At 28.1% G+C, this 27,876-nt stretch overlaps 6 protein-coding genes across 12 annotated transcripts in view; 1 reads left to right on the top strand and 5 right to left on the bottom strand.

Moving 5' to 3' along the window:
- Positions 1 to 2,297: 2,297 nt before the first annotated feature.
- Positions 2,298 to 4,490, bottom strand: LOC145181673 (calcium channel flower-like). Of its 5 annotated transcripts, none has more exons than XM_090065372.1 (5): positions 4,205 to 4,490; positions 3,973 to 4,071; positions 3,770 to 3,869; positions 3,564 to 3,671; positions 2,303 to 3,427 (listed from the first exon to the last, which is right to left on the bottom strand). In XM_090065372.1, the coding sequence occupies exons 1-5, from the start codon at positions 4,347 to 4,349 to the stop codon at positions 3,250 to 3,252; spliced, it is 630 nt and encodes a 209-aa protein (XP_089921498.1). In that variant the 5' UTR covers positions 4,350 to 4,490; the 3' UTR covers positions 2,303 to 3,249. The 5 variants fall into 5 exon arrangements, 4 of the variants coding, with proteins under 4 accessions (XP_089921499.1, XP_089921498.1, XP_079912936.2 ...); XM_080056810.2 differs by having other exon boundaries at positions 2,306 to 3,427; positions 3,770 to 3,892; positions 3,990 to 4,071; XR_016444532.1 differs by having other exon boundaries at positions 3,271 to 3,427; positions 3,564 to 3,690; positions 3,770 to 3,892; positions 3,990 to 4,071.
- A 449-nt stretch (positions 4,491 to 4,939) lies between these two features.
- Positions 4,940 to 9,006, bottom strand: LOC145181698 (vesicle-associated membrane protein 4-like). 3 transcript variants are annotated; one of them, XM_090065376.1, is made up of 7 exons: positions 8,885 to 9,006; positions 7,665 to 7,708; positions 7,072 to 7,223; positions 5,708 to 5,787; positions 5,435 to 5,486; positions 5,208 to 5,247; positions 4,940 to 5,034 (listed from the first exon to the last, which is right to left on the bottom strand). In XM_090065376.1, the coding sequence occupies exons 1-6, from the start codon at positions 8,918 to 8,920 to the stop codon at positions 5,216 to 5,218; spliced, it is 396 nt and encodes a 131-aa protein (XP_089921502.1). In that variant the 5' UTR covers positions 8,921 to 9,006; the 3' UTR covers positions 4,940 to 5,034; positions 5,208 to 5,215. The 3 variants fall into 3 exon arrangements, with proteins under 3 accessions (XP_089921502.1, XP_089921501.1, XP_089921503.1); XM_090065375.1 differs by having other exon boundaries at positions 7,665 to 7,711; positions 8,885 to 8,996; XM_090065377.1 differs by lacking the exon at positions 5,435 to 5,486 and having other exon boundaries at positions 7,665 to 7,711; positions 8,885 to 8,996.
- A 2,982-nt stretch (positions 9,007 to 11,988) lies between these two features.
- Positions 11,989 to 13,964, bottom strand: LOC149883031 (uncharacterized). The gene has a single exon (XM_090065494.1). The coding sequence runs from the start codon at positions 13,094 to 13,096 to the stop codon at positions 12,557 to 12,559; it is 540 nt and encodes a 179-aa protein (XP_089921620.1). The 5' UTR covers positions 13,097 to 13,964; the 3' UTR covers positions 11,989 to 12,556.
- A 2,082-nt stretch (positions 13,965 to 16,046) lies between these two features.
- On the top strand, positions 16,047 to 19,135 carry LOC145181893 (uncharacterized). The gene is made up of 4 exons (XM_090100894.1): positions 16,047 to 16,853; positions 16,986 to 17,265; positions 17,422 to 17,483; positions 17,607 to 19,135. The coding sequence occupies exons 2-4, from the start codon at positions 17,076 to 17,078 to the stop codon at positions 18,831 to 18,833; spliced, it is 1,479 nt and encodes a 492-aa protein (XP_089957020.1). The 5' UTR covers positions 16,047 to 16,853; positions 16,986 to 17,075; the 3' UTR covers positions 18,834 to 19,135.
- A 2,166-nt stretch (positions 19,136 to 21,301) lies between these two features.
- LOC149883032 (uncharacterized) lies at positions 21,302 to 24,036 on the bottom strand. The gene has a single exon (XM_090099671.1). It carries the CDS (start codon positions 23,524 to 23,526, stop codon positions 21,490 to 21,492), a length of 2,037 nt encoding a protein of 678 aa, XP_089955797.1. The 5' UTR covers positions 23,527 to 24,036; the 3' UTR covers positions 21,302 to 21,489.
- A 59-nt stretch (positions 24,037 to 24,095) lies between these two features.
- Positions 24,096 to 27,876, bottom strand: part of LOC145181210 (HORMA domain-containing protein 1-like) — a 30,361-nt gene continuing 26,580 nt past the window's right edge. The window contains exons 20-30 of the mRNA XM_090099672.1: positions 27,671 to 27,710; positions 27,219 to 27,331; positions 26,753 to 26,869; positions 26,250 to 26,312; positions 26,037 to 26,118; positions 25,792 to 25,873; positions 25,394 to 25,478; positions 25,105 to 25,164; positions 24,928 to 24,999; positions 24,720 to 24,830; positions 24,096 to 24,147 (exon numbers count right to left, since the gene is read on the bottom strand). Coding sequence (XP_089955798.1) covers positions 24,723 to 24,830; positions 24,928 to 24,999; positions 25,105 to 25,164; positions 25,394 to 25,478; positions 25,792 to 25,873; positions 26,037 to 26,118; positions 26,250 to 26,312; positions 26,753 to 26,869; positions 27,219 to 27,331; positions 27,671 to 27,710 — 822 coding nt within the window. The 3' untranslated portion in view covers positions 24,096 to 24,147; positions 24,720 to 24,722. The remainder of the gene's footprint in view (positions 24,148 to 24,719; positions 24,831 to 24,927; positions 25,000 to 25,104; positions 25,165 to 25,393; positions 25,479 to 25,791; positions 25,874 to 26,036; positions 26,119 to 26,249; positions 26,313 to 26,752; positions 26,870 to 27,218; positions 27,332 to 27,670; positions 27,711 to 27,876) is intronic.

Raw genomic sequence — 27,876 nt, forward strand, 5'->3', positions numbered from 1 at the left:
TACTTTTAACTTTTCTTCTTTTTCACTTTATCATTTATTTATATGACAGGTTTTTACAAGTTTTCTTTTTATTAGTCTTTGTCTCAGAAAGGTTACAGAACTTTCGAGATCTAATTAAACTAATATCATTGTATTTCTAACAGTTTTAAACATTAATTATGTGACTCACTCATTGAACATGTTTGGTTGACTCATTCTTTTCTTCGTTCGAATGTTATATGCTTGAGTCAGGTGAAAACTTAAGGGTAATTTTTACAGTTTTCTCATTTCCTTCCTCACAATAGAAAAAAATGTTATTATTAATATTGTCGAGATTTATAAGTTTCTTGGGATACATTTGCTCATGAGCATTGTGAAGTTGCCAGTTTATGCATCGTTCTAGTCTCAAAGCTTCAGATATCTTCTCATTGATGACGTAATGCCACTGAAAAGATTTGAATCACTGAAAAAGAAAATTCATGTCGTTAACAATTAGACAAACTCTTCTAAATCAGGTCACTCCTTGAAGCAGTGAGATCTAAATATATCGAATTCGAGCCCGAAGAATATCGATCAGTTGATTAACCGAACATACTACCAAAGACAAAGAGAACCAAAATTCTGTATACATCTGCCAGGGAACATGAGACTTAACCTTTTTTTGACAAATGGTTCACCACTTTGGGCCTAATGATGCAGCTAAAGAGGTAAGGTTGTTTACTGTTTGTACCATAAGACAAAATCGAAATCAGCATTGTCCACTAGAGTCAGCAAAAGAATTAGAGAGGGAAGGTAGAGTCTCCACAGACAACTTGGGCTGTATTTTCACTAAATTGGTCAACAACAAGACTTTAATCTTTGTTACAAATATGTTAGTATTCACCCTATTAGATCTGTTAAGCAGTGGAAAAAATAGGAGAAAGCTAAAGTAGATTTAAATGGCCTCAAATTTATCATCGCTTACAGTAAGTCTACGGGTGGTGTGAGCTTTGCCAACATAATTATTGTGCTATGCAGGTTCCAGTTAAAAAACTGCAACTACATGAAAGTAAATTGGTGTTTTGTTAACATAGCTGAAGTCAATGGCTAGATCTCCTACCGAAAAAGAGGAGATTAACTCTTCTGAAGTTTACAACAAATCTTCTAGAGTTGCTGATGCACTATCAGTAACACTATCTAAAGGCAAATTCACAAAACGATAGCTGTAAACAATTAATGATAGATTAACAAAAGAGGAAAGGCTCCTTTTCAAGTTACTCCATGTGTAGCTGTTTGTTTTGATGAAATGAGCCGCTGGCCAAAAGTCTCCAACGAAAAACCTTTAATCATTTGTGGGAAGTTACACAAAAAAAGTGTATGAAATTGAAAAACGCAAAAATTGGTTTCTCATTCTTTTGTGACATAGATCAAGAAATGATGCCATACGGCATTGCCCCGAACTTGTCCAAAAAGAAAAGATTGTGAAAAAAATGCCCTTCTTTGCTTTTAGGAATCTATAATAAAAAAGAGAACCAAAAGAGCAGTTTTTAAAACTGTATCCCAAGAAAAGGGTTAATGTTTAAGTCAGAAGATACCGAGAGATCTTATTAGTTTTATAACTTTAATATTGAGCTGATTTTAAATGTCAAACTTCTCAAACAATCTTCATATAACATAGAACCGTAATAGTGAGCCAATGATTTGTCACATTATGAAAAAACAAAAAAAAGAAAAAGAAAAAACAAAAAGGATATTACGAAATCCCTATTTCTCGATTTGAAATTTTCGATTTGAATATAATTTAAGTGGGTTATAAAGCATCTCAAATTTGTGGTATAACTAAAACAGCCTACATACATTTGAGAGTTTTTATGGTCTTTCAGATACTAAAATTAGTATTCATTCATGTCCCATTATGGAGTATATGTATATCACGAACATTGATACGCATATACTCCATAATGGAACATGAATGAATACTAATCACTATTGTTTTTACTTTTAGATTAACTAAACAGGACAGTAAGAAGCCATCTTAAGCTTGATCATCAAAAAAATAAACATACGAGTACATTTGACAGCATTATCTGAAGATTCGACAGTATTAGTGAATGTGCACCTCTTTTTGAAAATTTGGGACAGAATTCAATTTAAGGCCTTTTATCTTTTCCATTTTAATTTTATCAACTGCATTGAAACAGTTTAACTGCTAAATTTGAATATTATATACGAACCTATTGTAACCAATTAACTTTAAACCTTTTAAGTTGTCTCAGATAAAGAGAATGGAACCACACTAGAAAAAAAAAATTATAATAAACATACTGAACAGCTATATTTTAACAGCTATTTTAATATTTAAGCAAAAAGTATAAAAAATAAAACGCTCAAAAAAAGAAATCCAAAAAAAAAATACAAATAAAAATAGTTGGTTTGTGAAAATACAAGTTGGTTCGTGAAAATTGTGCGCTCAAAGCACGTAAAAGAAAAAAGGAGCGTTGGAATGTTGGACCACCTAATACATAAAAGCACACAGAAAAAGGAAATACGATCAAAAACACATTTATAAAACTCAGAGATAAAGGTAGAGAAAACCTGTAAAAACACTCAACAGCTAACAAATCCACTTTTAAAAATTTTTATGTCATCAAAAAAAGACATTTAATAAATAAACAAGTTTTAGTAAAAAGAATTACTTTCATAAATAAAAATAGTAAAACAGAAATTTCTCAATTTTATTTTTAATTACAAAAAAAATCACTTTTCTTTTTAAAAATCAAAGGATTGTTCATACGGAAGCCGACAAGACGTTTAGTCGGCTTTCTTACGAACTGAACAGCCCTTTAGAGAAATGCATAAAATCTTATTTTGAAAATTCCATACAAAATGTGAAACCTTTTTAACTTCGATTAACAATAAAAAAATTTTAAAAATGTTCTTTTTTATCTAAAAACAAATTGATATTAAACAGTTTTCCATTTTTTGAATAAAGCAAATTATTTAGGAGAATATCCAAGCGATAAACATTTTGCCTGTAATCACTAATAATGACGCAGATTTACTCTATCTAGTAATTAAAAATAAGTAATAAAAAAAAATCCGTTATGATTTCAGTAAGAGATACATATCAAAAAGAATAATCGCGTACTGAAATTCATTCTATGTAAATAAAATAAACTTATAAAGTGTATTATTTTTACTTTAAGTACCAAAAATTCGATTCAAGGTCAACTTAACTGAACTTCTTGTTCAAATTTTTGAATATATTCAGACGCTATTAACTTGACGCTTTTAACTTGACACATGCTTTGAATAATTTGCTCGATTTGGAACGCTTTCGTTCTTTTGTTTAAGAGCGTTAAGGATATTAGTTGTAACGGAGTAGGTCTCGTATGATACTTTTGCGGCTTTTTGTTGTTCACGAAAACGCTGTTGAGCATGAGCTCTAAGGCGCTCATATCTTTTGCTTCTAAACCAATCAAATACCATCCTCGTATAAGTTTTTTTGGTAAATAATATTTTTACAATATTATTCGTCAAATAAAATCATAAAAGCATAGCTTTATTAACATATACTAAAAATCAACCGTAAATTTTTTATATACTTCACTATGCAGGTTAGAAATACGTAAATGAGTCCCAAGAACATAACCATAATAGAAGATATCAGTGTCTTCGCACCATAGCAGAGTACCATCACTGGAATAGTTGATCTAGTAGAGAGAAGATTTTCTACGCAGAATTTTTTATACACTGGGAAAAATAGTATTTGTGAACAAGAAGACTTTACGAAACATTATAGCATACATACAATATGTATAGAAGACCTCTTGCCCAGAAAGGAAACTTGTTATCTAGCTTTTCACAGCAGTTCGTTTTACCAGGGCACATGCAACAAATGCATTCCATGACTATAATAACCATACCAATTAGTCTAGAAATTTTAAAATACATATTTTATAACATACGCGATTTTTTCACGTATAATTTTAATAATATGTAAACAAGAATTACACGATAATAGTAAATACATCATTAAGGCACCAGCAATCATACAGCGTTTAGACTCTCGATCTGATTCTGTCAGAAGGTACCCACCGTTGCTAACGAAAGCTGCAATGAAAACGAAAAATTAGCAATAAATTAATGAAAGCTGCAAACAAATAAAATACGAACGATGAAAACTCTTATTTATCTTAATTATTTTAAAACTATTTAAACAAGGCTTAACTTAATATTTACTTACAAATTCCAGATATTAAACCCCAAATCCTTGCAATTATTCTGGGAAAATTAACATCTTTTTGGTCGTCACTAATCGTTTGGTTTTCTGAGTCACTCTTGTTGGACTTTTTTGTCCCATTTTTGTTCGTCTTTTGTTTGGTTGTCATACTATTCCTTACTTCCTAATTGATGAATACTAACAAGTAGCTGTAGAATATTTATTGCTAGAGAGTTTTAATAGACTCTATAAATACATACATACATACATACATACATACATACATACATACATACATACATACATACATACATACATACATACATACATAAATACATACATACATACATACATACATACATACATACATACATACATACATACATACATACATACATACATACATACATACATACATACATACATACATACATACATACATACATACATATATACACACATACATATATATTCAATTTAAGATTCTCAAAAAATCGCACGGTTATTTACATGAAAGAAAAATTTATTTGCCTTTAAGATTACATTCAAAAATTAATTATATAAACTACACTTGAAGAAATTCATAAATAACTTATTTGCATTAACATCTAAGTAAATTCACATTCTCATAAAAATGAAAGAAGTATTATATTAAAAGCTGTTGGATTTCTCAAACTCACATTCTTTTTATAAGAAGCATGTCAGAGAAAAAAAAGCCATTCACACAACTTATACATGAAAAAAAGGAGGATAAAAATATCAAGAAGAATAATTAGCATCAAAAAATATTGCTTTTAACAAGTTGTTAAAAAATCTTTCTACTTTAACAAATGCATCAGGAGGAAACATCATAACTAGAATAAATAGAAAAACGCTGACAAAACTTATTCAGTCATAACAAAGAATTAACAACTATAAAAGCTGCTATAGAAAGTTACAAAGTTCTTCAAAACACATTATTTTGAAGATCACAAACTTTTTTAACACATTAAAATAAAATAACACACATAAAAATGAAAAAACATACTGAAAAGGTTACTGTTTTTTATTCTTCATTACCAAAGACACTGCAAAATAAAATAGCAACCTAATAGTTAATAATTCTTAAAAATGACAATAATTGTATATGAGTGCATTTTAATTGCAAATTAAAAAGGAGATTTACCTAATAATAAAATAGTAAATACTAACATAATAGATCTTATTTAATAATAAATAGTATAATTGTAAAATAATTAGCAACAAAATGAACACCTATCACTACAATAAGTACAGCAGTGATTATTAGTCCAAATATTAGCTTCATCTAAATATAAAATTTGACATAATATCTAATATAACTATGATGAGTTATAAATGAACACATTATCATCAAAACACATTATCATCAAAATCTTTTTTACTTTTTAAATAAAAACACTCTACAAAAAAAAGTTAACTGAAATCAACATTAAAAAAAACCTATTGCTTTCTCCTTGCAAATTTTAACATTGTGAAAAGTGGAAAATAAAGACATCCATACTGTACCTTGCATTGCTGCCACCACATTCTATTCTTTAGTTTAGTGGAACGTGATTTAAATTCATTGGCATTCATTTCCAAGGTTTCTATAAACAAAACAAATGATTATGACTTAAAAAAGTTTTTAATACTTTTGAACAAGTTGCTTCAGTAAAATTGTAGTTCTAAGATGAATAACTTAACTGTAATATTACATCAAAAGTGAAACAAAAATGAAAAATGAAAGTATAATAAAGATAGAAAATATTTTGAGGCACATATTTGTGTATAGATTTAAAAAAAAGTAATTTAGAGACTATACTTATGAAAAAATATTAAACTTATGCTATAATTAGTTTTACTAATATAAAAATCATAAACTTATATTTTGTCAATATTTTCTAGGTTGCTCTTAGGACGGCAATTAAAATTAACATTCTCATTTGGGCAGGACCTACTCTCTTAGTTATAATATACTGCAAAACATTCTGATTTGGACAGCGCCAACTCTTTCTACAAAACAACCATTGAAAATGAATTGTTTACATGTTACTCAATGGGTAGAATTAATTATAGTTTAGTAAAGAAATATATTTTTACTACATCTGACACTTGTGTCAGAAAAAATATCTATACATATATAGGCACTATTATGCCATATTAACAATATGGATTATAACTTGTGTTATTAATTTTGTCAAGTCGGTTTACAATAGCCTGCTTGTTTGCATTTCCACAATCAATTCTATGCTTTTAATAATTTTGATAATTAATTTTCCTACTTACAAGAGATATTGCTTTTGTTCCTTGAAAATCAAGTGTTTTGATACAATGATGAACTTACCAGTGTCATTTATGACCATTTGAGCCACTTAAAAACTGTCATTTTTATTCTACAATTATCTTATATCCCATAGTTGGCATGATGCTAAAGAAAGCACACAAGAATGTTTAGTGTTTAGCAGAATGTCATAATAATTGCTATAAAGAAATCTGGAGCCTTCTTGTGCATCAGCTGAAATTTGTGGCAAAGTTACTTTGAAGGTTTAATTGCTTTAACCATTGGGATCTTTGTTTCATCAAAGTTATGACAAGTCATAGAATGAAAGGACAATCAGCATCCTGTTCAAATACAACAGATGTTTTGAGAAGCTTGAAAAAATAAAAGTGAATTTTGTTTACTGTCATGTATGCAATGAGCTGAATGAGTAGTAGAGTGGTATTTATTTTACTCAATTTTAATAAAATCAAGTAATAACTCAATCAATTGGAAACTTGTGACTTTTTTTTTTTAGAACAATAGGTATATAATGACAGGTAATAATTATTAACCATTATACATGCATATATGTGTGTATATGTGTGTGCGTGTATAAATGGTCTTCACTAACCAGATTTTGATTCTAGATCTTCAAGCATTTCACCACGGTTCATGGCTTTGTGCAGATTATTCTTCATTAAATTTACAGTACTTTGAAGTTCTTGTTTGACTTTGGTAATTGCATTGTCTTTTCGTGCTGGGCCTTTCTTAACCCGCTCAAAACTAAAAGAAATATTAAACTTGACTTATAGTTGGAATTGAAGATAAAATAGATACATATACACAAAACTAAAATAATATTTTGCCTTTATGGCTATAATCTATATTTTTATTTAAAGAAAAGTCAATAAACATTGATGAACAAACAGTAACAATAAAAGCCTGGAACTCAATTCCAAAACGAATTCCTTAACGAACTAGATGTAAATATTTAACTGATGTAATAAAACAGCAGGTTGTACTGGCATATATAAATAATTAGAAACAATCATGATGCTAATGGTATTTATTAATGACAATATTGCTATAAATTTGATTTCAATTGAAAAAATGGTTTAACACATATTAAGTAATTGATTCAAACATAAAGAAAACAGGAGCTATCTTTGAAATCCCTCTTTGAAATCTCATTTAGAACTGTAAAATAATTTAATAAAAGCTTACAGCTCTTCCTCACTATCCTCATCATTGCCAGTCAGTAAAGGAACCTGCTAGCACAAGTAAAAAAAATAGAATAACAATAAATGCATAAAGCAGTTTGGTCTCCTTAGAATATAAAAAAAAGGATAAAAATTTTATCATGTTACAAATATTTAATGACAACAATACAGACACTAGATTTTTATGAATGTTAAAATTTTTTTATTTTCTATACTTTGTGTTCTATACAATTGTAAATATTTTAAAATAAAAAAAATTATTAAGCTATATTTTACATTTTAAAAGTTTAAAATTTTAGGAAAACTTGGGTTTTTTTAAACAAAGTTCAGTATGATAAAAAGATAGATTGACAAAACTCTTTTGACTGTACGCAGCTTTAAAGTAAAACTTAATGGTTATGAGCATTTTCAGTACAAATACTAAACTAACAAAAATTGGTCCTTTTTCAATAAAATCATAAAAAATTTAATGTCACTTAAGTGTTGTAATAATATTACAACTAGAGAATACAAATGCTAAGGTAAATAAGGTAGGTGGGGTAGGTAAGGTAGGTGAGGTAGGTGAGGTAGGTGAGGTAGGTGAGGTAGGGGCAAGTCACTAAACTTTGATGCTTTATAACAAATCATGCTTAGTATTTTAACATGGGTGTTTAGGGCAAAAAAAAAAAAAAAAAAAAAAGCTGCTATTTTTAGAAACCTGCATGAAACATTCAAAACATAAAAACTTAAGCTGCTTCATACAGTTTTAAAGTACTATAAATTAGTAAACAATTTTATGAAACAATTACTTTGTAAGCTATGTTAGATTATTGGTAATTCGGATAATTATAATTTAATAATTTTCAAAGTATGAATGTTATTTGTTAGAACATGTTGTTTTTTTTAAATAAAATATCTTATTCTTCTAATCGAAGTATAATTTAGTTCATTTTGTTATTGTATATGCTTTTTTTAGAAGCTGCAGAATTTGTTAATTTTAAGATTTTGATCTTTGTGACTTTTTTTTTAAACTCGATGTATCTTTTTACTTTCGAGTAAATCAATCGTTATAATATTAACACTATAAATTCAAAACCAACCATTTGTCAGACATTGTTGATAGTTTACAATTTTAATATTTACCAAGAACAAATTAAATATTTAAAAACTTTTCTCTAGAAGATCTTATAAAACTTTCTTTTGAAATTATTAAATATATTAAAAATCAAACATTTTTTTACTCACTCTAGAGTAACCAGTGTCTTTCTTTATGAAGCTCATTATCCCATTATAATTTAAAAATCCATTTTTATGAACTTTTCTGGTATAAAATTATAATTATTGTGCTAAAAATAAAATAGGTTAATATAGAAGACAGTAAAATTCTATCGATCAAACTTTTATTGAAAAAAAAGAGCAATACAAAATACAATATATATATATATATATATATATATATATATATATATATATATATATATATATATATATATATATATATATATATATATATATATATATAAATGTTAATGCTTTTTTATTACTGTTATATATATATAATAAAACAGTAATAAAAAAGCATTAACATTTTTCTATGAAAATTTTTTTAATTCAATTTCTTAAAGCAAAATTAAATGTTTTGTAGTTTTTAAGAGAACGCCGTCAACTTAATGAATCGTCATAAGAAAAAATCGTTGATAAAGATGAGATACACGACGGCAAATCGAAGCACAATGTTTTAGGGAAGGCGTAACGAATGTTGTTTAAACCTCCGAAACTATTTTTATTTTATTTTATTATTTTTATTTTATTTTATTTTAAAAACTCAAGCCCGAAAAAAATATCCATAAAAAAAACTTTAATATCTCTTAAAAATTCTTTATTATCAAAAAAAAAAAAAAAAAAAAAAAGAATTACAGTAGCAAGTTATTTAAGAAAAAAGGAATAAACATGACAACCGACTCACTCCATCTTAAGGAACTAGCCTCATGACATTCAGATCTTTTAGGATATTTTTAATCAGAAAGTAATTTTATTGAAGTGATTATTTTGTTATTAATCCAGTCCATCGATAAAAACAAAAGAGCTTTTCCAGTAGGCCAATACAGAAACATAAACGAGGGTAGTGGAACTATACATGTGCGATGTGTTCTTGTATCAGATGAGTTTTTACGCATTTTGAATATAGGTGTCACAAGGAAGGAGGGGAGGGGAATTTTCTATTATAACTAAGGGTGTGTTACTCTCACTTTTAGTTATATTGTCAACTACTTGGGATAGCAAGGTCAACTTGGAACAGCAAGATTAGCTCGGGACAACATGGGTAAATTGGGATGAAAACGTTACTTTAGTTCAATACCAGGGCCATCGAGCTAAATTATCTTTTAGTCCCAAGTAACTCTAGTTGTGTAGAGTATACGCAGTTGACGGTATTCTATAAAGAATTAGTGACATTTTCTAATCAATAAAATTGAGAAAAAGTTTTAAAAAAAGATAATTAAAGTTTAATTTCCACTTTCAAAATAAAGTTTAAAGGTGACTAAAATTTTTCTAATGCTGTCAACTAGGAGGCAGCATTAGAAAAATCGCAAAAAATTACACGCAGACAAAACGCATGCCAATATATAATCAAATAAGTTAGCTTACAAAAACAAATTACCGTGGTCTGACCTAACAAAGTCCTATGCTTTAAGAAAGTTCTAATTTAAGAAATGACAAATTTCGTATATATAAAGGAAACATTTGCGGAAAATAACTTTGTTGTTTTAACTAGATATCTAGTTAGATAAAATAACTAAATTTTGTTCACTAAATTTTTATTTTATGTATACGAATTTGTCATTTCTTAAATTAGGACTTTCTTAAAGTATAGGACTTTGTTAGGTCACACCACGGTATGTCTCGCACGCGTATATATGTGTAATTACATCATATTTAGTAATTAGCATTCTAAAGCTATTCAAATGTTAGACCACCACAAAAGGATATCTTTTTATGATAAGTAAGAACCGGTTATTCTGATTTACTAAACCAAACAGTCCTTCTCCGACTAAATTAATGATAAAAAAATAATTAAATAAATTAATGATAGAAAGATTTCGTCACTTTCAAAAAACACAAATTAAGGAATTTCAAAAAATCATGTCAAGTTCTCAAGTGTTTAAAGATTTTTAGTTTATATTTTAAACAGGTCAGAAGAAAATCTTCTATAAATATACAAAATATATAAAAATGTTCATTTACTTTTTAGATGAAGTAATAAAGAAACGGCTTTCAAAAGTCATTTTAGTGATCTAAACTTTGTGGTTTGTGCCCTTATTGAACATTCACGATTCCCAAAATTTGGACAACTTTAAATTAAAGCTATTCGGGAATACAGCAGACAAAAATGTCGATAAAATTATTAGTAGAAATATTAGTATTTTATGATTCTCTTGCTATCGGTTGTTGATAAAGGATACTTGATTTACGCTCCAATCACCGCAATCGACGATATGTTGAAGTCAATCAGATAATTGAAAAATAATGCTTTCCCGGGATCATTATCAATAAGATTTAATTCATATTTATGTTATAATCTGTTAATAGTGTGCACACGAATATGTATAAGTATAATTTACATAAAGAAATATGCTTTTTGAGCCCCCAAGAAATGACGCAGGATGCCTCAGGACTTCATGCTGTAGGACTGGCGCCGAAGTTGTATTTACAAATCAATTTTAACTTTTGTTAGATGTGGCTGAGTTAAAGTAAATTCTGATTTGTTATATAAATCTGTAATTTTAAAAATTAAGGCGTCGTACTTTAAACTTTACAAATTAAGACATTAGCTCCAATTATTGGGTATATTGGGTATACACATGCTAACTAATAATTTTTTAGTATAAGGGGATCCTATTAAGTAAACAATTATACAACTGCATTTTATTTCATGTCATTTGTAAAATTTGATCATTTAAATTAATTTTATAATACCTTCTTTAAAAACTGCTTTATCTTTTAAGGGGTCAATTTTATTGAGTTTTCCGAAGACATACCATTTTTTTGAAAAAATATCAAATATGGGTTGTAAAAATACTGAAATAAGTCACCTTCCAATAGTTCATGAGCCTTAAAAAACTTTATAAGATCTTAAGATTTGTTTTGGCAAATAAAATTAAAAAAAAAAAGTTTCAGAAAAGTTATTTTCTGACTAAGGGAAAACTGCTAACATTTTGAAAAAATCATTTAAATGATTAATAAATGCAGTAATCTCACAGGCAGAAACAAACATGATCGAACCTCAAGTTTTTTTTTTATAGACAACTACTAATCTACTGTTAATGTAATAATAAGACATTAACTAAAACTTTTGTAAGCCTCTGAAAAAATGTATTATACATAAAAATAAAATATAAATAAAGATACATAGAAATTTACAAATCAAATTTCTATAAACTATCAAAACATTAAGAATAGCAGACACAGGGGAAAATTATCTTATAAAATCAGTACAGTTTATCCTATATGGAAAATACTAAACTAAGAGAAATTGATAAACTAAGTAAAATTGACAAACTGTAATATTTTAAAATTTATATATTAAGTAATTTTATAAAATTTGCTGGAAAAAAATAACTTTTTTTTAAAAACTAAATTAATTGTTTTTTTTTTACTGCAAAGTCATTGCAGCAATGATGTTTAAGATAAATACAATTAACTTTATTTCTAATTCCCATAAATAACTTGCAAGCACAATGATTTTAGTCTCATCTTACGTAACCTTCTTTGTAATTTTAGAAAATAAAGTTTTAAATCTAAAATATATGTTTGCAAAGGTTTTGTTAGTACAATAAATGTAAAGCACCTTCTTCAAAAGAATATATTTTTCATGAATCTTTTCAAACAAACAAGAGAGACAATTTTTATTACTAAAGGCTAAACAGAAGATTGTGAGTCAATTGAACTTACTAGCTTGTAGTAATTTGTTGAAGAATTATGTAATTTTTCACTGCCAATGTCTACATTATGAACAACCTTTGAATTATATTGACTAAAAACAGCTTGTTTCAAAATATTAGAACCGTGTAAGTTAGTGGTATTTTTTTCTTTAAGCAAAATTGCATTAGGCTTTTTTTTAATATTAACTAATCCAAATTCAGTAGCTTCTATTTGGTTTTCAAATGTAGTTTTTCTTTGCAGTTCAATTGCTGATAAATTCTCAGTAGAATCATTAATGTGCTTTCTTTCACGAATCTTGCCAACTAAAGATAGCTGCTTTAAAACTTTAGGTACTGCATATGATGATCCGAAAGATAATCCAGATGATGAACCATCACTAATAAAACTAGAAAACAACTCAACAATTACAATAAGAATACTAAGGCAAAGAATTAAGCGAGCTTTTAATGGAAGCCTTGTAGAAACTGTCACAAACTTTTCCATTATGGATTTCTTTTTCCCCATTGTAAACAACATTAACTGTCCTTAATTTCTAGCTAAAGAACACCTATAAAACAACTAAAACATAATAATAAAAAAAACTTTAAGATTGTTAGTAAAATTTATAACATAATATTAAAGACATGATGCTTAAATCAAACAAACTACAATACATCAGCTATTATTTTAATACTTAAAAAGAATAGAAGTAAAAAAAGTTTAGTTTTTCTGAACTTTTCCTTTTTTAAATAATAAATGTCAAACTTTTCATCATACTGCTTTATTAATGTATATATGCATAGTGACTATATGAACTTAGTTAATATTTAAAATTAGATTGAAGCTTTTAATGTATCACTGTGCAAGTATTTAGTGTGTATATACATACATACATACATACATACATACATACATACATACATACATACATACATACATACATACATACATACATACATACATACATACATACATACATACATACATACATACATACATACATACATACATACATACATACAAATATAGTAACTCCATGAAGAATATTGTGTTATTTATATACTTATAGTTTCTATTTTTTTGTCCATACCACATATAGTTTAAAATTTTTAGTTAGAGACTCAATAAAGTAGATCATTTTCGGTTTTAAAATAGGTAATGACGCCTTTAAGGACGACGCAAGTGCATTATTTATAACTTATTTACAAAGAAAATTGTTTCGGTTTCCGTTTCAATAACAATGTAATTTGTCTCGTCGAAAAATATTATCTTTCATGGAAACGAATACATTCAGCATAATCTTTAACAAGTGTCGTCTCTCCACATACACCTCCCAAAACACTTTTTAAAAGTATATAAGCGTCTTTAGTTTCCAGTAAGCACCTCCCCTTAGTCAAATGCCCTCCCAATGAGAATCACATTTTAGAAAGTTTTTTTTCCTGAAAACCGCTCTTACTAAATTAAATTATTTTTATTTGAGTATGTGAGTATACAGTGGCGTGCAAAAGTTTCCGGCCAGTAACATTAAAAGACAAACGATTTATAATAATGAGGAGATGTTAGTATGAGATATAGGAGACAAAATAATATAGCAAAAGAATATTATTTATGTTTATGAATGCATTTATTACTACTACTAATATATTTACATGTGCAAAAGTTTTCAGCCACTTTGTACTTCAAGAGAAATTACAAGTCTAGATGTTCTATAATTGTATCGTTATATTAATATTTTGTAGCCATAACCTTTGCAGCGATAACGGACTCAGAACGATGTGGAATTGAGTCAATTAAGCAATTAATACCAGCAGGTGGAATTTATCCCATTCTTCCTTCGATGATTTGAATAATGTGGCTTGATTTGAATATCTATGCTAACGAGCTTGATGATTATTTCCCATATCTGTTCTACTATAGGTTTAAGTCTGATGATTGAGAAGGACAGCTTAAACTCTTACATTTGAAGAAAAACTTGGATGTGTGTTTGGGGCTCATTATTCTACTGAAATTTCCACTTCTGCGGCATTGTGTCTTCTTGTAAGTAGCAGCATTCTTAGTTCCATTAAACCAATGGACCAATTCCTTGTGTAGAGAAAAATTCTCTAAACCATCACACTTCCTCCACCGTGTTTTACAGTTGAAATTTGGTACCAAATATCAATTCTCGAGCAAAAAGGACGTTGTACAATTGTGTACCATTACTTCCAAAAAGAAAAAATTTATATTCGTCTGAAAAAAAACAATTTTTGATTGTCCAGTTTAAGTAATCGTTGCCGAATTGTAATCAGCCTTTCTTATTCTTTTTCAGATTAATATTTTTAATATACCTATATCACCTAGCTTTCGCGTCATAGTACCACGACTAGATTTAGCCAGGTTTTCATTTTTTAGTTCGCGTGTTTTTCGGCAGCAGTGTGTTTCGGCACAGTTTTTCGTGTTTCAACAGCAGTTTTCTTGACATTCAGAGTTGATTTGCGTTAATAATACAATCTAATTATTTAGATATTTTTCTTGGTCTTACACTACGTGAACGACTTTTTAAACCATATCCACAATGGTATTTTGTAATAACATCAGCAATTTCACGAATATTCTATTACCCTCGCAAAAACTTAAGTTTGCGTATACCGAGCCATGGTTGTGCTCTCACGACCTTCTATGAACTAAATGTGAATATTCAAAGCAGTATTGTTTGTAAATGCGTCTTTGAACGCCCTACTGCGTCAAAGTAATATTATGTGACCGGAAACTTTTGCACATGTAAATATAAAAATTATAATAATAAATACATTTACGAACATAGATATTTTTTTCCTAATTTTTTTTTTCTATATTTCATAATAACATCTCATAGTGATTATAAAACTTTAGATTAAAATACATTATAGTTCGATATGTCACTGGCCAGAAACCTTTGCACGCCTCAGTATGTGTTAATTTTGCTAAAAGAAAGTGCTCTTATTTTTTACCATTTGTTTATTGATAGGGGTCGCTTTTTTTAGTTTAGATTAATTACACAACAAAGTATAAAGGGATCTATTATTTACATTTTTTTGTTTTGTTTTGATGTTTTAAAGCTCTTTTGAAAAAATTTAAATGTATGCATATCTTTTAGAAAATCGCTCCTATGACATTATTATATCATAGCACATAGTATCACCACCAAGTTGATTTATATCAATGTTTTATTGAAACTTGTTGAAAAAAATTTTTTAAATAATATTGAAAAAAACCTTTTAACGTTACAAACTCAATTTGTGAAATTTCTTTTTACATTTAACAAGTTTGAGTTATACTAAGAATACCAGAATTACTATACTAGAATTACACCACTCTATCTTCTTCATTTTTTAAGAATTACACCACTCTATCTCCTTCATTTTTTAAGAATTACACCCTCTATCTCCTTCATTTTTTAAGAGCTCAAAAAATTACATATGAGATTTTTCGCTTGTAGTTGATCCTTAAGGTTTTTGCAATAATAAAAAAATTATTTAGATCCAGATAATGCTCCATTAGCAATAAATAAAACGTTCAGAAAATTTTTTTATTTTTAATTTTCTTAACTGATATCACACTTTACCACTAATATCAAGTGGTTTACACCATATCGTTAAAAATGCAAACCAATCTATTGCTTGCGTAGATAGAAACTATAAGACCAACACTTTATTAGACATAAAAAAGATTTCTAAATAATATTTTAATGCAAAATATCATTTTAGAGTAATTTTTATTTAAATGATTAGGACCACCGCCATTTTTTTTGTTCTTCGGTTAAGCGTAAAGACCCACATTCATTAATTTGACATTTTCTTAGTTTGACATGTACAAATTTCAAATGATTGCTATTCATATGCGAGCTTTATATTTTGAAAAGGCTCTCATGCAGCTGGTAATGTATAAATAAAGCAGCAGATTATTCTCAGGTATTCATTTTATATTTTTCATTCAAAGGAGTTAGTTTCGATTTCTAGAAGTAACTTTTAAATGAAAAAAAACCCAAGAAAGGTTTCAGTGACATGAAGACGGATAAATAAAAGATAAAACCTCAAAGAAGTAAAATTTTGAGCAAAAGTATTATCCAAATAACTTCAGTAGATGCATCAATGTGTGTGTGAGAGAGAAAGAGAGAGAGAGAGAGAGAGAGAGAGAGAGAGAGAGAGAGAGAGAGAGAGAGAGAGAGAAAGAGAGAGAGAGAAAAAGAGAGAGAGAGAGAAAAACTACTTTCATGCTTAATTGCAAGTTTTCTGAAAACTAGTACATGTCTAAATTCGTGATGCACCAAAAATAGGTAAAATTTAATTCAATATATGTTATTTCTTAATATATTAAACTTTATTGAGAGTTTATTTTTCAGATTGAATTACAACTTAAACAAACTTGTATAATACAAAAAATAAACAATTTACTTTTTGAATTTAAGTTAACAACAAAAGCACAGCTTGAAATTTGAAGCTTACATGAGGACGTTTTTCATAAAAATTGGTTTGTTTAAAAACGTCGAAAAACTCTAATGCCTATCCGAGTGCGTCGCAAAGTTTTTTTTTCAACTTTGATTGGAAGTACCTTACTCGTTACCTATTTAAGTATTCATTATTTAAATAATCAGGACAACATAATTATTAACCACTCTGTAGAAGAAAGGTTCTTGAAGCCGTCTGAATTGGAAGTATCAGTTGTGGTTGTTGATGAGCATAACGAAGGTTGGTAGTGGTGTTAGTGTTGTTATTGTTTGTATTGTTGCTTTGTTTTTGGTTTTTCCTACTACACATATTCTCTATTACATATATTCTCTATTACATATATTCTCTATCGCATATAATCTTCTATTGTAATCATTTAGTATTTGAACTGTTTAGTGATTCCTTATTGGTATCAAGCAGCTGAGGAAGGCTTAATCGGCAGCGAAGGAAATCTGCTGGTAAATAAAATGAACACAGAAAATTCAGTTTAAATCTTGATCTCAGAAAACTGAAAAGGAACTTTTCTGAAATCAAGATCCACTCGGTAAAAAGTTTATTTTACAACTTTCATTTGTTTATAGATCCATATTGATGCACATTCAGATATGGGAATTCCAGAGCAGTCTGATGATGTCATTAGGTTTACTCATAAAATTCCTCCTTTTAAGGGAATGTTTTTACCCTTAATGCAAAACAATGATGATTTTATTATTTCTGCAATTATAAGCGGTTTAATTAAAAAAGTGGTATGGATAATGCCGACATGGTTAAAAAATAGCGAGTATATACGTTTTTACAAATCATATATCGGATGGATGTATCGTCAAGATAACAGTAAAAAAACGTTTTGCCAATGTGATCAGCTAGTGCGTAAAAGAAAAACTACCTCTATTCGATGCTATTATTTAGACCGAAATAAACCCAAATTTGTTAATGCAAACATTACAGATAACCAAGGCGAATTTTCAACTAGCGTTGAAACCGAAAACTGTCACAAACTAAAAGAATTCACTTATATTGCTTTAAACGAAAAAAATTTTGGCAAGTATGTTAATTTAAAGAAGGAAAAAAAACTTATAGTGGATATTGATGAAGATTTTTTTGGAACTGAAAGCGGAATACAGGCATTCCTTGACCAAGGATTGTCTGAAATTACTCAAGACTGGTGTAACGACTTCATTTCCAATCTTATCTGCCCATTAACAGTTTTAGATGAAAAAAATGGTGAAGAGACTCTCCGAGCCATGTTTAAAGCTGTATACGAGGCGAAAATAAATCACCTTAACGAAAAGTTGGTAGAGCCTATAATATCAAATCCTCTTCTTTTATTAAAGACACTTTATCCATGCGAAGAACACATAGATGAAGTAGAACCAACGCATCTTATTTTGAAAACGTTTACTGAATTTATTTATAACTGCTCCTTAAAGGAATTAAAGGCGCTTTCAATTCTCAAATATTGTCTTACTTCGAGTCCTGTTTTAAAACGGAAACCGCACTTTGGTTTGTGCACTGGAAATATTGCAATTGGAGATAGTCTAAATCAAATTCATTTAACATCAGATGAAGAGATAAATGAAAACGGACAAGAAATAAAAAACCTTTTGAAAATGATTTATTCTAAAACTCCAATAAAGTTTTTATCAATAGCGCGTTCTTTGAGAGATGGTTACACTCCCCGAAATCACCAAAGATTAATTGAGAAGGTTTTAATGAGAAATCTAGATGAAGCATTTGGTTCATTTGAAAAGAAGCCTAAAGTAAAATACGACAGACACCTTGCTTTTGGAAAAGATGGATGGGTTTAGCATACTTTAATAAGTAGTTTTCAATAATATGTACTTTCAAAATTGTTATCATATACAGTTAAATGTTTTTTTAATAATGGTTTAAAAGTAAATGTTATTATAGAGAAAATCAAGATAAAGCAAACTATAGCAACACGCTAAAGCAGATTTAACGCCCGGCAAAAAAGCTGAAAAACAATTATTGAAAAGACAAATAGGTTAGAGGTTAAATATTTATTTGAGGCGACCAAAATTATTCCCACTTGGGATTACTTCGGTCCAAACCTGTACAAAGTAAAAAGTAATAATAAAAAAAAGAAGCACATCATACTTAACTAATATTAAAGCATATATAATATTAAAGCATATAGAATGTTAAAGCATATATAACACAGTTCAACAAGGGTTCAGAATCTAAAGGATGAACTAGCGTTTTTCTAAACACAACTTTGAAGTTGTCTGCTGAATTTTCATTTATTATAAATAGAAGCAGTTTTCAGAAACCTGGGAGTTTTACAATAAAAAAAGAAAAAAAAAAGAAGAATGAACTTTTTTTACGTCCTGGATAAAAGTAACCCCCATGGTTCAGTTTATTATATAGCTTATTAAAAAATAAACATTTAAGGAAAAATGTCTGTGATGTATATATAAATTACAATGAAATGATAAGTTCACTAGACATTAATTAAATATAACTTCACTACAGCAGATTTCATTTTCTGTACTTCTCATGTTCGATGGTTCTTTTATAACTAAAAGTGTCCATGGCTTTTATGAATTTGTGATTAACTGCTTTCTTATGTTGTTCTGCGTGACTTCCGAAGCTTATTTTGTGCGTTTTACAAAAGGAAGAATGTGACTGTACTTTCGTTGAAGCTGTTAAATCATAATTAAAACAAGTCTTGAACATAAAACTGAAGACTTTGATAGGAGTTTTTAAAGTCTTACATTTTCTTAAACGTATTTGCTCCCAATACTAAACCTAAGGTTGCTGATTAAAAGAAAGAAAATTTTTCAAATAATTTATTATGAGTTTCAAAATAATAGCTAGCCCGTCTGTGTTCATTTAAAAAAACAAACATTTTTTTGTTACTGAAAAAACTGCAACCACTGTAAAAAAGTTTGTTATAATAAAGATGGTGTAAAAAGAAACTAAAATTTCCTGTGTACTAAAATAAGATGTCTCTATGAAATGGATTTGTGTGATTTTAGAACTCAGTAAAATTTTAAAAAGCTAAAAAAGAGGATTAAATTAAGATTAACTAAAAAGAGCTCATTTTACTTGGATCATGATTAATAATAATTCTAATGCCATTTTTACAATTTTATGAATCAAATTTTATATTAATTTTGCTACGTTACAAAAAATTCACAGTAATTCACCAATTTTTTCGATGATAGTCAATTTAAATATCTTTTCGATAATATTTTACTTAAATATTTAGTGTTAAAATGAGACGATCTTATTAGTTTCATGCGTTAATAGTAAAGAAAAATATTACAAATGTTAAATCATAACTTCATTTCCATATTTTTCTATAGGAGTATTGTAATACAAAAGGTATTCAAGATAAATAGAAAACAAATGAATTATCAGCACAAGTCTGAATGAAATTGACGGACTTTCATTTCTATGGTTTAAAAAAACGATTAACAGTCAGAATATGAGATTTTTTCTCGTTCTCATTCCGTAGAGTTTACTTTATAAGCACAGAAATGATCGCAATTCATATACCGTCAAAAAGTGGGATTATGCTATTTTAGAGTGAATATTCTTCACTATTCAACAGAAATAAACGATGGTGAAATCCGTTTCATAAGAGCAACACAGTTGATATTTGTTTAAATCAAATTTGATAAAAAGGCTAAATTATCTTCATATCAAATATTGATATCAAAATATCTCGATGTTAAAATGTTAATGTTCATACCAAAATTATCAAGATTGATATTTTGAAATGAAAAAGATTTTCTGTGAAAGCCATTATGAGTTTTAGAATCAAGCAGTGTTATTGTCAAGTGATAAATATAACTAATAAGTTTTTAAAAATGATAAGTTTTTTTGTTTTTAACTGTTTAAGAAACGGGATCATCATGACGCACATTACGTAAATAAAACATTAAGTTTAGAAGGAGGCCAGGGCTAGTTGATACATTTTTCTAATTTAATTGTTTCTAATGTATCAGTGTGAGACAAATTACCCAAACTTATACCAAAATATTTTTCTAAGTAAATAGAAGTAAAAAAAGATGAATAGTTTCTAATAAACTCCACACACATTAACCCAAAAGAGTCCATATCAACAAGCCACAACCTTTTGTCATGAAAATACGTCAGTATTATAGTTTTTAATAAAATAAAAATGATATTACTAATTAAAGTAAAAAGAATAAGTTTTAAAATGGTGGAAGTGATAAAAGAAATTGAAAATTGTCATTACACTAAGAGAAAAATAAAATATAGATTTGCAAAAAAAAAAGTCAGGAAACTAAACTGAAGCTAAGCATTTGCTAAAGAAAGTCAATTTTATAAAAAACGTGGTTTTGTCAACAAGTCACAAAATGATGTCCATGACAGCTAATATTCTAACAAAATTTTAAAAAGTCACTTTCTCAAAACCCAATATATAAAGTAAAACTGCTACAAACGGCAATAATAAAAATAATGCCCATATTTTCATATTTTCTCTTTTCTCCACAGGGCTCTTACCATAGAAGTAAAAGCATGACGCCATTTTGAATACATCAAAACCAAACATGCTGGGTTAGCTGTAGCACTGCAATAATATATAAACTTATAGTATTTCATTTTTTCAATATTAACTTGTTTGCTTTTAAGGAACACACCATCTTTCCATTGTCGTATAATAAACACAACGTAAGGCGTCCAAAGACATAAAAATAATCCCATCATCGCTGCTAACATCAGAGCAGCTTTAAGTTCCATTCGTAACTTACGAATCTGCCCTAAAATTCTAATCGATTCCTTTTGCCAAGGAATCGCTGAACTAAGCAGTATATATCGATTTCTCAATGTTGATGCAAAAGTACTGTTTTTTTTCTCTCTATTTATTTCCGGTGCTGAATTCGCTCTGTTAATTCGAGAGGTAGAAATGCAATACTCAATATTTAGAGGAAGCGTTATTAAGTTGTAGTTTGAACATTTATCATCTTCGCTTTTCAGAACTAATATGGAATTTTTATGATTATTTGAAGGTATTAATTTGTCTCTGTTCAAATATATTTCCGCAAGTTTAGGTTTTGGAACTTCGCTGCACTTAACATTTGATGATAGATCCGGAAGACTCATACTGCTCAAGTAAAGGTTTTTAGTTTCTGGCACCCTCAGACCATTATTGTTTAATTGGGGCGTTAGAAAATTACGTTCGCAACTTGTACGAACATTATTATTTTCTTTGGGAGACTTACAAAATTTTTTTTCTTTTTGACTAATTGAATTTATGCAAAAGTTTGGAATTTCATCTGGGAGATTGTTAACATTAAACAAGCCTATGGAGCAACTTTTATTGCGAGATGTAGCTGTATTAGAGGAAGGGGAAAGGTGGGGGACAACTTCTACTAAACTACTTTTATTACCTTCTTTGGAATCTGAGTATATTAGAGTTTCCATGGTACTACACTCATTTCGATTTTCTGAACTAGTTTTTAATGCTACAGGTTCTGGTGCTTCTAAATTAATAGATGGCTTTTTCATATGCTGGTATTCCGAATTAGAGCCATCATTTAAATTTAATTGACTTGTTGCAAGATTGGTATTACTTAAGATCCTACATGGTTCAATTTTTACTGAAAATCTTTCTTTTACTTCATTTCTCCAAATACTTGTTCTTCTTTTAAACTGGTCAAAGAAATTAATTTTAGCAGGTGTTGATAAAGATTTACTTCGTGAATGATCTTTTTTTGAAAAATGATCAGATAAAGTAATTGAGGATTCCAACTCAACGGAAGAGTTAGTCATCACAATGGAGATATCATTTTTTCGATTATAGATTTTTTGAACAAAGAGCCTGTTAAGATCACTAGCTGATTCTGCTTTATCAGTAACTCCTTCTTTGATCACCTCAACACCGACTTTGTCAAGGTGAGCTTCTACCAAATTCGAAGTATTATTAACTTGATGAGAAAATATATGCTTAGCATGTCTTTTAGCTACAATTGCAATTTTTACATAACAAAGGATCATGATTATTGTTGGAATAAAATAAGAGGTAGTAAGCACAAACCAGACACAGGACTGCTCAGACATAGATAAACACGTTAATGATATTGTTATTCCGTACACCCAAATACCCGTAGAAATGCAAAGAGCGTATTTAATTCTCATATTTCGTTCGTAACTGTAAGGAAATGAAATTATATAGAAACGATCACAAGATATAATGCACAGTGAGGTTATAGAGGTAATATTTGCTAGAATATCAATCATTTTATAAACTTTCCAAACATGAGCTGGTAGCCAACAATAAACATAAACTGCGAAGCAAAGAGGAATCGGTCCAAGAGAAATAAAGATGTCAGCTACAGATAAGCAGCCGAGAAACACGTCGGTTGGTGTATGGAATGCTGTTTTTTTGTACATGACGAGTAATATAATCGTGTTTTGAAATAACGAAAGAAGCATGACAATCACTAAAAAAACACCATCCAGAACAGCAATATAGTCGAAACTACATGTTCCGTTGAGCATGTTCATGCTGGAAGAAGAAAAAAGAGAAAGAGAAAATAAGTGATAGGTTAATATATTCGAATATATTGACCTATCACTTATTTAATAATAAAAAATAACAGGAATATCTATACGATAAAACATTACCGGAAAAATAAAGAAAATTAATTTAAAAAACGGTTTGATAAATGTTATTTTAAAAATTACAAAATTAAGTATAAGAACAACACAATTTTAAAATGCGCTTTTTTAAGTCTCTATATAAAAAAATTAAATATATACAAATTCAACGATTCTTAAAATAAAAATACAAAAACTGAACAAATAAAGTCTTGCGGTTTCTTCAACAACTAAATTTTAAAATTATTTAAAAAAAAAAATCTAAATTTTTAAAACCCAACCATGAAATAAAACATTTCGCAAAACTACTTTCTTCACTAACTTTTCTAAATGGAACGCATAAACTTTAGAAAAACAAAATCGATTTTCGGCACCTAAATTGTTAGTAATATAATCTACCCATCAATATTTTGGTTTTTTGAGAATTTTTATCAATCGAAAAATACTAAATATCTCAAAAAACAACACAAACGTTGAAAAAAGGCGTTATTTCAATATTCATTAAACTTGCTTTTTTCTCTTCGTTATCTAACAAAAAAAAAAAAAAAAAAAAAAAATCACTAATAACACCTCATTTTGTTAAACGTCGCCTCCTACTTAGGTGGCTAATAAAATAAAAATTATTTTTAGAATATAAAAAACAAAATTTGGGGAAAAGGTATTGCACCATCAACAAAATCACAGCAAGATAAGGAATGCAATAAAAGACTACTCGTGGGCGTTTTTAACTATTAAATTAAAAGCCAGGCTTGAAACTTTGAATCCTCTTGAGTTATCTATTATTTTGAGATATCTTAAGTTTATCTTTCTTAGAAAATTGCATTTCAGAGTAAACCGGATAAAAAAATTTTTAAAAATATCTATACGGTTCATTAATTAAATTTTTTAAAATATTTTCAATAAGAAATAGTCTTACGATCTCAAAAATAACTTGCCGCATTTTGTCTATTACTTATTAAAAATATTACAAAAATAACTTTAACGGACATTAGAAAGAGTTAAACAAATTTTAAAAAGAATGCATTAATAAACTTTCTTAATTAAGTTAAATAAACTTACATTTATAGAAATAATATTCTGATATGTATTAAACACTACACCTGTCAAACACACATAGCCTCAACCGAAACGCTTGCCTTTCTTTTTTTTTTAGCGGAGAGTTCTTGTGAATTTGGGCTTGTTTGACTATTTGAAATTTCAAAGCGCAAATCCTGACAAACCGATATAAGAATATTTTAAAATACGACATTAAAAAATAAATCGAACTATTTCAAGCGATAACATAAACTTATAAAAGAAGATAATAACCTTATCTTTTAAAGAAACAGCTTCTTCTACTACAAATTTTCTTTTACTACCTGCAATAACTGTAAGATTTTTCTAAATTTTCAAAACTTCACTGTTAGATAAGGAATAATAAATAACTCAAACAATGATTTTTTAAGGTAAACTAAAACAAAAAAACATTTAAAAAACAGTTGCTACCGATGGAGCTTGATTAGTAATAGCCAGATCAGATGCTTTTTCAGTCATCATTTCAATTTCCTGCAATACATGCAAAGTTATATACAAATTAAAAATCAGCAAAAATAAAGATGAATAACAGTGGTCATAACAATAAAGATGAATAACAACGGTCACAACAATAATCTTTTAAAAAGATGTTAACAACAACCAATATGTTGATAAAAGAAACTTTAATTTACAAGCAAAATGAAAATCTTATTTAAAATATAAAACTTTAATGATATTTTCATTTTTGTTAATGTTAAACCTCATTCCTGTTGTTTGCACTTTTGTGGAAATATTTGTTGAAACCAATTCCTGTTACTGAATTCTTTTGGACAAGTTTACCAAAACTTTATAAAGAAAACAACATTTTTAGAAAAATTGAAACTAAAAAATAAAACAGTAATATTAAAAATGCTGAGGTGCAAAATGGAACAAGTCATTAGAATTAGTAAAAGCAAATAGGGAAAGTCATTAACATACATTATTAGGCCTTAAAAATAGCCCAGATACAAATCAATCTACTGAGAGATTTTTCAAGACTGTAAATGAATTAACAAAATTTATTTCGTGGACCAATTCCAATAACAAACTATTTAATTGCCCAACTAATTATACAAATGCAACATTAAACAAATTAACATTTAAAGGTTATGTTTGTACCGCTTTCCTTTCCCACCATCAGTAACAAAGCCTTCATCTTCAAGACGTTTTATTAGCGATGTTGCTATGACTATTGGAACCCCTGAAATCAATATCTTTTATATAATTTTTGATGAAATTATGGGAAATGAAAAAGGATAAAGTACAAGAAACCTATTCTTAATAAAAAATTCTCTAAGTAAAACACTACCTAACCATTTTGACTAGGAGAAAATTCTCAGAAACTAAACTTATTTCTATTTTACCTAGTCTTTTTGAAAGGTTAGGAGCTAAAATTCGTGTTGTCTCAAGAACTGCCACTAATGTTCTACGCCATAAACAATAAGCCTATAGATGAACTCATTACTATGTATAAGCTATTTATAACTTCAGTTTAATAAATCTGTTTTTTAATTATGCAATTAATGTAGTCAATCATACAGAAAAAGTTAATGAATTTCTAAGTAAATATACTTCACCTTTAAATTTGACTGTTGATCTATATTCCTCAGTTTTGCATCAGTGCAATGAAGATTCTTGCTCTTAAAAGGACACAATAATAACATGGTTTATCACCATGAGATAGCTAAGACTGATTTAATTATATTTTCTATATAAATTTGCTTGAGTATATTATTATAATATACACACAGCTTCTTAGTTTAAAAAAAATCAATGACAGCCATATTTTTATTCACCAATATTCAAAAACACTTTGGCACTTAAAGTAAATTTTAAAAAATATTCTTAAAAAAAAAAAAAAAAAAAAAAAAAAAAAAAAAAAAAAGATTTTAAGTTTATTTACAACCTAATTCAATAGGTTAAGTGCAGTTTAAAAGAACTCATTTTGTAACTTTTAATAAGTAGATATTAATTAGCTGTCATAAATTATTCTACCTGGCTATTTAAAATAACTTTTGTAATTACAAAGTACAATTACAAAAAAAAAAAAACTGTACAATTACAATGTTTAAAAGATCACCTTAGAACAATTAACACAATAATGAATATCTGGAGCTTCATCAGGTTTTAGAATAGCAAAACATATACCATGCTGCCATGTATTGCAAGAAGCACAAAGTATCATCAAACCATCATCCTTTATAAAATAATTCAGAATTTACATTTAAATTGCAACTACTTTATATTCAGTTAAAGGATTAATATTTTCTTTTTACTATTACACCCATTTACAGATGTATAGTTAAAAATCATTAAACATCCAATATTGTGCTGCTAGGGATATTAAAAATTGCCAAATAAATAAAGTTATCATTTTACAATATTCAATACTCACTGAGATAATATTCTTTTTTGGCAACTACATTTACTAAAACATGATTGTTTTTAAGACAAAAACGAAATGGATAGCATATTTAAATGCATCATTTTAAGTAAAGCAGTCAGCAAAATTATTGATGGCAAATAGTTATAATGACAGTATAGACCTCATTCACTCCACAAGGGCAGTTTACATCCTGAACATCCTCCACTTGGACTACAGACGATGCAGGTGTTGAATGTCTTGTATTTGATTGCTGTACCATACATATTTGAGAATCTATAATAGCAAGATGAAACTGTTTATATTTTTATTGCATACTAATGTAAGAAAACTAACAAAATACCCTTTGTCATACCAGTTATTGTAACAGTATTTGAAAAACAAAAAAATACATGCTAATAAAATAGAAAGATAATTTTAAACCATAGCTTGTAAAAGTGAAAATATTTTAAGTATGCAACTATTTATATTAAAAAAATAAAGTTAAAGCAATAAACTTCTAGAATAAGATTAACTTCTAAGAAACTGGAACATAACAACAAAAATAAAGGAAAAAACATCAAAAATAAATATGTAAATAAAAGTTTTTAAAGGTTTCTTTTTTAAATAACCAACCTGAAATAATTTTGTTTGGTGGCTTTTCCTCATTGGTGTCCTAATAAGCAAGGTAGTTTAACAAGATCCTTTTTAAATAACTTCAACTAATCAACCAGTAATGCTTTTAAAATTGTTTTCAACTTGTTAGCTTTTGATAGCAAACTAATAAACTGCAGATTTTGTTATTTACATGATTATAATAGTTACATATCAAAAACTTTGTT

Source organism: Hydra viridissima, unplaced genomic scaffold (assembly GCF_058129835.1).
Source record: "Hydra viridissima isolate aposymbiotic clone 2 unplaced genomic scaffold, HvirCarnegie_v1 scaffold_10, whole genome shotgun sequence".
Taxonomy (NCBI): domain Eukaryota; kingdom Metazoa; phylum Cnidaria; class Hydrozoa; order Anthoathecata; family Hydridae; genus Hydra; species Hydra viridissima.